Consider the following 12,294-nt stretch of genomic DNA (forward strand, 5'->3'; position numbering starts at 1 on the left):
AGTTTTGTAATAATTAAAATTAAAATCGACTTAAAAGTAGTTTTCATCAAAAGTAATTTTGTGTTGTTAATTCTTTATATTTTTTTCATTAATTCTTTTTTACTCGTTTATTGTGTTTGAAATTTACTTGTGTATTTTAAAATAGTTGATATATAGAATGTCGTTAAAATAATCGTTTCATAAAATATAATAGTGTCGTCATATTAATCATATGATATATTATTGTAAATAGTTTTGTACTGTCGTTGTACTAGCCAATTGGTAATTTATTTCTTATACATATGTACTAGTACATTTTATGTTAAAAATAAAAGTAATGTATGCGTTAGAAAGTAAATGTACTCTTATGTATGCAATAAAATATTCATTTTTTAAATGTCGTCAAAATAGCCCTTTGACATACGCATATATATATATATATATATATATATATATATATATATATATATATATATATATATTGTTGCGTCCCTGCGGGTCGTCTGTGACCGTTATTCCTGAATCTGCTATACCCGTCTCCGGGCGGGACCTGTTTCTGGCATCACTGGTCCCGAGATGCCGAAACGCGGTCTTTTTATACCCGAGCGTCTATCGGTAATTGCGTCGTTCGCCCTCGGGTGGGGATAACGACGCGTTGTTTTCGGCGGGTAATTACGGTAAACGCGTCGCTTCCCCTTGTTCACGCGACCGAAAAAATAAAAAAATAAAAAAAATTAGAAAAATTAAAAAATTAAAAAAATTAAAGGGAAATTTGCCTCGTAGACGTCCACGAGTCCCCTCCATTTTTTTTCCACAGACACCCTTAGGGGGGAGGGCCCCAGACAGTCACAGCAGGGGGTCGGCGCCAGTGGCCGAGGAGTGGGGGTTTGTTTTGATGCCCCATAGTGCCCAATATCTACTAATGTTATAAAATTTTATTCTATACAAATACTGCTGATTACCTTATAGAATCGCTGATGCGACGATCAATTGAAACACTACTAAAATGGAATTGTAAATCTCTCCAAGTAGATTCATGTACCAGAAAACAAATCTTTGTGAACTGACAATAAGAATTTGAGCTCTATATTCATAGCCGTTTTTCAACTAAAGAGCGTAATAATAATGGAAATTTATTAGAAACAGAGAAAGATATGAGCACTATAAATTTTTTTTTCTTATTTGATATTTTTGAAATATTAAATATTAATTAATGTAAAAAAAATATGAAGATCCGAAAGTAATAAAATATATGAGAGAAAGATCACACATAAAAATTATAGAAGAATTAATTAGAAGTAAAATATATTTAACGTAAAATATACACACAATTACATATTGGATCATTTTGGTAAGATCATTTGGTAAGATCATTTTTTGTAAGATTCTATAAAACATTTTCATCAGTTTCTTACATTTATGTGGTATCCATGTTAGTTTTGCAAAGTTTGTTTGCGGCTAATCGGAATAAACTTTATATGAACCGGATGAGAAGGACGAATCAATACATGGAACTTTAACCGGATATCCTTTAAATAATCTATGGGCTCCAGGTAAAAATTGCGCACCAAAGGAGCAATCATAGCTTTCATCTCCAACAGACCGAATCGTTGACCTACAATTCGAAGTCTTATCAAATACTATCGACAAGAAGAAAAGAAAATCGCGAGCAATTTACCTATGCAATTTCTCGGTCCTGCGCTGAACGGTAGATAAGAATAAGGATGACGATTCTGTCTCCTCTCGGGCAAAAATCTATCCGGATCAAATACTTCTGGATTTGGCCAAAAATTGGGGTCTCTGTGAACTCCGTAGATATTAAGATATAAGATTGTTCCAACAGGTACGATATATGAATCTGTGAAAAGTATATTATAAAATTAGAAAATATAAAAATTCATGAAATTAAGAGTTCTTTTCAGAAATAAAACATGAACATAATATTACATTCTTAAATTTTAAAAGCAAGTAAACTTATTTTACATTCGATAATATATATTCTGTAAAATGTGACATGTTCAAAGATATTATCAGCAAAAAAAGTCATTAATTACTTAATTTTACATCTTCTTGAACGTCTCGTAATATAAAAAATGCGGTGGGATATAAACGTAGCGATTCCTTTAAACATCTATCTAAATATGGTAAATTTTGCAACGATCTCATGGTAAGTTTGCCTCCGTTTTCTTGCATCGCGGTTTCGACTTCAATCCTCACACGTTCCTGTGTCATGGATAATCATTTAATTGTATTTTATAATATTTTGATTTTTATATGTATAGATACAAATAAATTTTTAATAAATGACAAAATACATTGCAACAAAAGGTTGATATCAATATTACTTTGAAAAAAATCGAAAGTTAAATAATACACAACTAAAAAAACATTTCTCTCGAAAAATTCAACTCATGTTCCATAAACTATAACATTTTGCCTACAAAATGCTTTTTTAAAAATTTTCCTATGATTTTTTTTGATCAAATCACACGATTTTGAAACTAAACCTGTATTTTTACAATAGAAATACTGTCGATACTCGGCAAAGAATCATTGTAGACAAAAAACATTTTTAAGCTTAAAGTTTCAACTGTAACGTGATATCAACAGTTTTATAAAATTTTTTCATTTTTTCATTTTTAGAAAATACAATTTTAGTTTTAAAATCGTGTAACTTGATCAAAAGAAATGGTAGGAAAATTAAAACAAAGCATTTTGTAGCTAAAATATTGTAGTTTATGGAACTTGAATTGAATTTTTGAGAGAAATTCTTTTATCGAGCCGCAAAGTGTAAAAAAAAACATAATTTTAAGGAACAAAACAATGGGTTCCTTCTTAAAGCACAGAACAAGAAAAATAAAAAAGTTTTAAGAAACCAACAATAGTGCGTTAAAGTTAAATCTTTAAGCTTCAAAATGCTTTTTTAATTTTTTATTTACGATGATTTTTCGTCGAATTTTAACGGTTTGAACATAGCTCAATTTTTAGAGTATAAAAAGTGTTCTCTATTTTTTTTTTAGTCGTGTATATCGCAATATACTGAGAAAAAAGTAAATGGATATCTTTATGTTCAGCTAACAGCAATAAAGCAAATGTCATACTCATCGCTGTAGTATCGTGACCCTGTAATCATCGTCATATCATCATACAGTTAAATGTGCTTAGATGATATGTACAAAAAATTAGTAAAAAAGATTCAGATACATACCGCAAACATAAAGGTATCGACTTCTTCTCTGATGTCCAAATCAGTCAACGAATTGTCTCGAGATACCGCTATTAAGAGATCCAACATGGATAGCCGCCTTTTTTTAACTAGAAATAAAAAAACACGTTAATTTTATTTTTGTATGTCGCGCTTGAATTATATAACATTGTTTTTGTTTAAAAATTCAGAATTTCTATTAAAAATAATAATGATTCAATTTTACAGCAGACATATGTTCCATTATGCCGTGTGATTATGTGTTTGGTATAAATATTACAGGCATAATTTAATGTTCGATTGCGTAAGCAAACTTAAATATTAGCTCCGATTTTTTACGTACTTCCAAATATTTCGACATCTATCTCTGTCTCTTTGTTATTTTCAAGATTTTTCAAATGTCGACCATTGGTGCGTTCGTGATAGAGTTTTCGTTCCGCGATGACCTACACAAAAGTACGATATTAAATTTTTAAAATAATTTTTTGTATTAAATAACAATAGCACACATCGTATTATATCATAAATATTAATAGCATAATGTAGTATTAATATTTATTGTAATTTTATATAAAAGATAACGTTTGTGTGTGTGTGTGTGTGTGTGTGTGTGTGGCGGATTTAAAATAAAATAAAATGATACATACTTTTTCCGTAAATCCATGCAATATTTTCAAGATCTTTTTTTGCTTTCTCCCTTGTGGCGATAATGAGAATAACAAATCGTTATGGAACCAAGGTCTGAATGCTCTAAATCATAATTCAATAAAACTATATAATTTCAATAATGACGTAATTTTGTAAAAGCCTTATTTAAAGTCGTATAAAATCCTATAGTAATCTGTAAGTAATCTCATTATTTGTAAAGAATATAGGTAAAAAAATAAATTTGATACTATATATGTTACAAAAAAGATATTTAGAATCTTCTAAAAACATTATACTTTCGGTTTAACTGTAGATTTGTTGATCAAAGATAATTTCTCTTCAGATTTTATTGAATAAATTATTTTACTTAATAATTCAATATTCTAACATTTACAATTTGTTTAACATTTAACGGAGTACGTACAATAGATATTGATATCTAATTGCCGCTTTAAACGAATCGACGTGTCAAACTAATTGTTCACCTTCACATGATTATTCAATATTTAATTTGTTATTCAAAATATATATATCACAAACATCCATAACTTAAAGTATTATAAATATATATCACAATATTATTTATAATATTCATAAATTACCTATCAAATATCAGTTCGATCATGTCGTGAGCCATATTTCGATACTGTTGCGATTCGAACTTGTTAAGTTTTTGCAGAGAGATGCCCATGATAGTTTCTGCAAGTGCATGTATTTAATAAAATCGGATATATAATCGAAAATAATTATTACTGAATATATTTCACGAGTAGCTTTAACTATAAAAAATCGGATATTATCTATTTTTTCTGCAGCATCGATACTTTGTATGCGAACAAATGATCTTCTTAAGCTATGAAATCTTAAGTTATGATATCATTTAGAACGAAATCATCTATACAACAGAACAATAAGTACTTTACAGAAATCTTACCACATATGGCGTTCAGCGTATGTTCACTAATAAATGGTACCAAATCTTTTACAACTGCCCCCCCAACATCTTTCAATGATTTTGTCATATAATCGCCCTCCTGGATCAATATATCAGCGTATTGAGTCAATACATTGAAATGGAACGCATTTGTTAATAATTTTCGTCGCGCATGCCACTTAGCGCCTACAACAAAATTAAAATAGTGCAAATTGTGAAATAAAATAAAAATAATATTATATAAGATTATTCTCTTTTTTAGTTTAATATTTATTGAGCAATTCTAAAATAATATTATTATTTTAAATTTATTTCTCTTATACCGCGCAAAATTCTTTTATAATTTTTTAAATCTTCTAATAAAATTTTTGCGACGACAGAAGTTGCATGTATAAATTTGAATTAAATTATTATTTTGTACTTAAAACTTCATAAATTGGCAGTCAAAAAAAACTATAATTTATTAAGAAGTCTGTTATGTGAATAGTGTTCGATTTAATTGAAAATCTTTTTTACTTGAAACGTCTATTACTTCTATTTATTGTACCTGAGAATACATGTATCACGGCGGAATCATTTCTCAATATAATTTTACTTACGAATTCACTTTCAAATTTATTACCTTTTACGACAAAAAGAAGTTACGTAAGAGTTTATCGTTAAAAATAAAATCGAGCGCAAATTGTAATAGTAAAGTATGTACGTTTATATATTAATGCTTATTATGTTACCTGTGCTGGTGAAAAGACCTGTGCCACCCCAAGGTTGTAACAATTTATTTAAACGACTTTTCTCGGTAAGCTTGGTATTGCTTAATATCGTCTAACATTATCGAAAATATGTTAAGAAAAAAATATTAATTTATTATATCACCCAATCTTACAAATGATTTATTAATCGTACCACAAAGGACGATAAGTAAACTGAGTAGATTTTTGCCTAAGAAGTGTAATGTAAGTTATACATGTTATCTTATACATAAAATAATGAGAGAAATCAATGGTGTAAAAAAAAAAACATATAGTTGTTTAAAAAAAAATTATGTAGCTGCTAGTTACAAATTCGTTTCTTTAAGACAAATTTTAACCTCTTTCCCATGAGTTTAGACGGATAAAACTGTTACCATTGTAATCAGCGATCCAAAAAGCGTAAGATTGCATGTATAACTTACACTCATTAGGCAAAAATCGATTTATTTTACCCATCGTCTTTTGTATGTATACAGTTTCGATCGAGTATATGTCGATATTTTTTCTATTCAACTTTTTAAGAAATCTTTTTACAAACAAAAATCTTTTTGTGAAACACAAAATTCCTAAATCTGACTAAATTGTAATATCTACAGATAATTGAATTTCTTTTATTACCTCTAAATCATTTGGATGACGGATAGCCACAACATACATGAAAAAAATCCGTAATTTAAAAATGGGATAATACTTATTTGATAGATTACACATCAATTTCCATTGTTCCTCTGAAAAATATATTATAAATATCGATACAAAAGTTTTAGTGGGATTAATTTTATTGTTATTTCATCACATCTTTACTCAAATACGTTGAAAATAGACAAATAATAATTGTGATAATGATTTGCAAATGGATATTGCCAAGAGAAAAGTCTTAGCTTTGTAATTTGCATACTTTTGATAGGTATACTAGATCATAAGTTTTTATGAATTTAATTTTTACTTGTATGCATGCATGAATAACGAGTCATCTATCAATTAATGTAAATAGATTAGAAATTTTATACTTGCCTGCTGAAATATATGCCTGTGATGCATTTCCAGCAATCAAATGGCCCGGTGGTCCTGGTAAAAGATTAACCAGTCGTCCGTTTCTTCCATAATGTACGTAATAATAATATATCAATAAAATAAACATTGATGCCAACAATATAGTGATAAACATCGTTTCTTGATGTTCTGGACCGTTTTATTGATCTTGATCTTCTTCAGGTTACTATTTTACTGATACTTGAATACACGTTACACAAATCTTTTTTATTTTTATTGTTTATTTAATTGTTAAAAGTTTCTAGAAGTAAAAATCAAGAGACACGATAGTGTCTTGCGCTAAGTCATGCGAAGCAAAGATCACACACAGCAATAGCGAGACATACCGCGTATTTATACGCGGGTCGAAATCAAGAATATCTAAGATTATCAGTTCTCAATAACCCCTGACCGGATCGAGTTTTTACTAGTTCTTATTAGTTCTTATATATATATATAATCAATAGCTTGAGTTTGATTTATATAAAGAAAATATGTTTATTTTTGCTCTACATGTTTTATAAAGCAGAGATATTACGAAGCGAAATCGAAATGTAAAAATTTTCATTTAAGAAACGTCCCATTCTCCGTCAAAAAAATGTCAATAAAATCAAGAATGTCGAATGAAATGACAAAACGAGCCAAGCACGATATTAAGAGCGCATAAATGTTTATTATAAAAGAATTACATTAAAATTTAAACTCACGAAAGGCGGATGTTTCGGGCCTCTTTTTGGCCATCTTCTGCGTACATGAATAAATAAAATTAAAATATAAGCATATAAGTGATTCTTAGGCGATTAAGAAGCGCGTAGATAACGCAGGTTTTTCACATTATCACAGTAAAGGTAAAAAAATATTTTCAAGGATATCCATGTCGTTACGAGGAAGAAATCCTCGATACTGTGGTCATAAATTGAATTCAAAAACATAGCGGTACATTAATTATGTCTGTCAATTAAGCGGAATGGATTATGTCAAAATGACGAGAGAGAAAGTCTTCGGAAATTACATTCGTAAAACTTACAAATAAACGAAGTAACGCACAGGTCGACAATAAATAATCGGGATGTAAATTCGCAGAGAACTAAACTCACTGATTATCAACGTAACAATGAGCATAAATTATTGTTAGACAAAAAGATAAATAATAAAAGCAAACGTTACCGCTACAGACAAACAACGGTGCAATTAAATTTAAGAAGGTTATCGATAATTTCCCGAACTACTCGATCCCGAAAAGTGATTTTAACACACGCATAAACAATTAACTGTTAATACCAAAAAATTTTTTAAACATGATGATAATGTAATTGCCTCTAGCGCATACAAGGCGAACATTACAGTTGCTCTCGATAAAGATGAATACTTTAATAAGATCGAAGAATTGTTGAAGGATAATAACACTTATAATATCGTCAAAGAAGATTCTATAAAAAGACTTACGTAACATCTATGGGACTTGCTAACGAGTTAGTGATACGAAACGATTGGGTATACATTTAATAAAATTATAACAATCAAACCAAACTAACAACTTGCGGTATTTGAGAGAACTTATATGAAAATAATTACGTGTTCAAAATGTTTATTAAAATTTTTATTTTATACAGATACTGTCGACTATTTAAGAAACTCAATTGATGCGACGAATAGTTGAAACACTACTCAAATGTTTAAAATGGAATTGCAAATATCTTCAATTAGATGATGCCAGTAAATCGAATTTTTGCTAACTGATAATACAAATCGAAAACGCCTATACGTATAGCTACGGATCATGGATTAATTTCGAAAGTCACTATCACTTCTGAAGAGCGGCTTTCAAAATTAATTTATGATTTTCTCTGCACTGAGAAAAAAAAATGTTAATTTGAATAAATTCGTCCAACTAATTACTATTTCTTTGTATTTCTTTAATTGAAATATTTAACTATTTAAATCAAATATACCTCATGTTAGATTTAATTATTTAATATGTCGTATTTGACTTAAAATATTAAAATATTTCAATTAAAGAAATAGTAATTAGTTGGACGAATTTAGGCAAGTTAACAATTTTTTTTTCTCGGTGTAAAGAAATTATACTTATCTATAAGTTTATACATCCTATCATTCGCATTATGCAATATCTGACTGTCAATTTTATGTCATTGATTATTTTAATGAAATGTGCAATAAAAAGAAACGAGATATAGGATATTATAAAGATCAATGTGTTTATTCTTCTTTAAATATATAAATTTTAATTATTATATTAAATTTCAACTGCATGTTTATTTTTATTTTTAATTGCGTAGAATTTTTTGAAAATTATATGTATTCCCCCATCATTGATTTCCTTTTGCAAGCGCAAATAATTTGTAATAAATGTCAGTTAATTGGTTCACATCTTTTTCAAATTGATATTAAGAGATACGGTAGTGTCTCGCGCTCAGTCACGCGCAATAACAAGCTACTCCGCGTATTTATACGCGAGTCGGCCAATTAAGAGTATCTGAGATTTTCAAATTTGAATAACGGTTGAAGCGATTGAGTTCTTATTAGACCTAACTTATAATCTTATAATTTTAATTAATCTTTAATTAATCTTAATCTTATAATTTTCAAAATATACGAAATATATATTATATAAGTCAAACAAAAAATATCAATACTTTTATCTATTATCTCTAACATCTATTACTTCTATTTACTTAAGAATACACGGCGAGATCATCTCTCAATAAGATATTACTTGCAAATTTCTTTCAAATTTATTACTTTTTACAGTACCAAAAAGAAGTTATGTAAGAGTTTATCGTTAAAAATAGTATTCAAGTATAGTTCTGTAACTAATTCTGTATTTTATTTGATTTTATGTGATGAAAACAGATCTTTAAAAACAGATTGTAATAACAAAGTATGTACGATTATATATTAATGCCATTATGTTACCTGTGCTAGTGAAAAGACCTGTGCCGAGACAAGGATAAAACAAATTATACAAATAACTTTTTTCAAAGCGCTTGGTGCTGCTTAGATCGTCTGAAATCATCAAAAACATGTCAGGAGAGAAACATTAATTTATATTATATGACTCAATCTTTTAGATGCGCAAATAATTTATTTATTGTAGCGCAAATTTCTATCTAATCTCGGTCGAATATGTCGACATTTCCTCTATTTATCTTTTTAAGCTTTTAACCTTTTAACCTTTTTGTTTACGAGCAGAAATATTCTTGTGAAATGCAAGATTCCTAAATCTCACTAAATTGTAATGTCTACAGACAATTAAATTCCTTTTTTATTACCTTTAGATCATCTGGATGACGGATAGACACACAATACGTGAAGAAAATCCACAATTTAAAAATAGGATAATATTTATCACATAGGCAACGATTCAATTGTTTTTCTGACAAATAAATTATAAATATCAATACCAAAATTTTGGTGGGATTAATTTTATCGTTATTTTATTACATTTTTACTCAGATATGTTGAAAATAAATAATTAATAATTATGATAATGGTTTGCAAATGAATATTGCTGAAAATGAATATTGCTCATTCACATTATGCAATATCTGACCGTTAATTTTATGTCATTGATTATTTCAATGAAATGTGTAATGAAAAGAAATGAGATATAGGATATTATAAAGATCAATGTGTTTATTTTTTTTTTAAATATATAAATTTTAATTATTATATTAAATTAATATTATACTTTCATATGTCTAAGTCATAGTGATATTTTCCTATATTTTGGAACATTGTTTAATATTTTCGTAAATGCATAAAGGTGAAAAAAAATCCATCGCGTGGAAGAAGACTTAATTTTTATGATTGTTACTAAAGTAGTTTTTTTGTTAAAAGAATTATTATTCTATTATTTACATGCATATTTATATTATAAGAATTTTAATTTTCCTGTTTTAGTTGAAAGAAGATATGAAAAATTTTATGATTTTCAAATTAATGGGAGCACCAATAAAAATGAAGAAAAATGCATCACCTCATATTTTTGATTGTCAACCTAACCGTCGAACAGCTACAAGTACTCACGACCGAGATGCATTTAAAAAATTAAATAATAAAAGAATGATATCCGAAATACTATTTCATTGCGAAACTCATGAAACCAATGAAAATAGATCACCAAATGTTAAAAGTAACAATGAAATATTGTAGTTCCAAAAAAAGTATGCACACAAAAAGAAATTTCAACAAATGAAAACTGTGCTTCGATAAGTTTTTCAATACTTACAGAGAATAATAAAATAAATGATGAAATTGATTTTTCAAATATACCGAGCAAGTCAGATAGTATTAATATTGAAAAAAGCAATGCAGTTCCATTAATCGTTACAGAAAAAGAAGGAGAAGTATTATTGCAATCGAATGACAAAATAGAAATTAATAAGAAGTGTATTCGGGATAAAGAAAACAAGAACACGAAGGTTTTTTTTAGAAGTAAAAAAATTCAATGCAATATAAAGTGCAGTACTGTTGAAGAAAGTTGCCAAACACTGCCTAATACTGTAAATAAAATGTGTTCACCCATTAATGTACCAACGGAGAGTGACAATAGCGGTGCAGTTGTAACCGATTTTTCCAAAACGATTACAACTGGTACTACTAGGAGCGAATATGAATCATGTCATGAAGATTATTTGCAGTATTGTGAAGAACAAGACCTACAAGCAAAAAGAAGCGCTTTACATTCAACAAATTATTTTATTAGCACACAGACAAAACAATACATTGGAATTCCAAATGACTGGTTATGGATTATTGATGAACTGCATAAACGCAACTGTTTATCAACAGAAAATATAAAATTGACTTTGATGAAAATCAAACTGAATGACAATTTTATAAGATTAGGTAACCAATTTGGAATCAGCACAGCAGGAGCATCATAAATTTTTCAAAATAGTGTACCAAAATTATGTAATTTCTTAAAAACTCTTATTTATTGTCCTCCTAGAGAAAGCGTTAAAATGACATTATTTATACCGTTTCGTGCAAATTTTGCTCACGTTTATGGAATAATTGACTGTTTCGAAATTCAAATCGAGAAACCATCAAACGCTCTTCAACAGTCTTTAACGTGGTCAGAATATAAAAAGTGCAATACATTGAAGTATTTAATATATTGTACACCGGATGGATTTATTAATTTTATTTCTTCTGGTTATGGAGGTCGAGTAAATGATGTTGAGTTGTTTGAACAATGCGGTATAATGGATGTTTTGCCAAAACAATATGAAATGGCAGATCGTGGTTTTAAGCAGATTCAAACATCTTTAAATAAAATTCAGTGCGAACTTGTAAGACCTCCTAGTGTAAAAAGTGGAGGTAAATCGTCTAAGACAGAAATAATGTTAACGAAGCGTATAGCAAGTTTAAGAATTTACGTAGAACGTGTGATAAGAAGACTACGAGAATTTTCACTTTTGGAACCACATTCTACTTTAAACCATAACATCATGCCATACATAGATGATGTTGTTCGTATTGTAGCAGCTTTAATAAACCTCTAAGCACCTATTATAAGAACATAATAATTTATAATTATTAATATAAAATTATATTATACGAAAAATATAAAACTAATTGTTCACATAACAAACTTTTTATTAATGCATATTTTATCTTAAAATAGAATTCATCAATTTACAATAAATATTTTTTTTCCAGAAACTGATAGCTTGTTCTGTTACAGCTGTAATATAATCTTTATCATAATCTACCCAAAC

The 12,294-nt window shown here is 28.4% G+C and overlaps 1 protein-coding gene across 1 annotated transcript; it reads right to left on the bottom strand.

Annotated features, from left to right (window-relative positions):
- Positions 1-1,313: 1,313 nt before the first annotated feature.
- On the bottom strand, positions 1,314-6,683 carry LOC138941966 (cytochrome P450 4C1-like). Its single transcript, XM_070311956.1, has 12 exons — positions 6,530-6,683; positions 6,110-6,243; positions 5,498-5,588; positions 4,767-4,952; positions 4,435-4,531; positions 3,832-3,934; positions 3,528-3,630; positions 3,188-3,294; positions 3,036-3,102; positions 2,034-2,204; positions 1,658-1,837; positions 1,314-1,594 (listed from the first exon to the last, which is right to left on the bottom strand). Exons 1-12 carry the CDS (start codon positions 6,681-6,683, stop codon positions 1,413-1,415), a joined length of 1,575 nt encoding a protein of 524 aa, XP_070168057.1. The 3' UTR covers positions 1,314-1,412.
- Positions 6,684-12,294: the final 5,611 nt, after the last annotated feature.

Source organism: Polyergus mexicanus, unplaced genomic scaffold (genome assembly GCF_030449975.1).
Source record: "Polyergus mexicanus isolate NDT 795.1 unplaced genomic scaffold, iyPolMexi1.0 SCAF_21, whole genome shotgun sequence".
Lineage (NCBI taxonomy): Eukaryota > Metazoa > Arthropoda > Insecta > Hymenoptera > Formicidae > Polyergus > Polyergus mexicanus.

Bases quoted from the DNA above. Each gene is read 5' to 3' on its own strand.
- LOC138941966 (XM_070311956.1), bottom strand. From the start codon at position 6,683: ATGTTTATCACTATATTGTTGGCATCAATGTTTATTTTATTGATATAT. The intron at 3,631-3,831 runs GTATGTATCATT...ACTTTTGTGTAG, and splicing joins TGCATGGATTTACGGAAAAA to GTCATCGCGGAACGAAAACT. The intron at 1,838-2,033 runs GTAATTAATGAC...TACTTTTCACAG, and splicing joins TCAAGAAGATGTAAAATTAA to ATTCATATATCGTACCTGTT.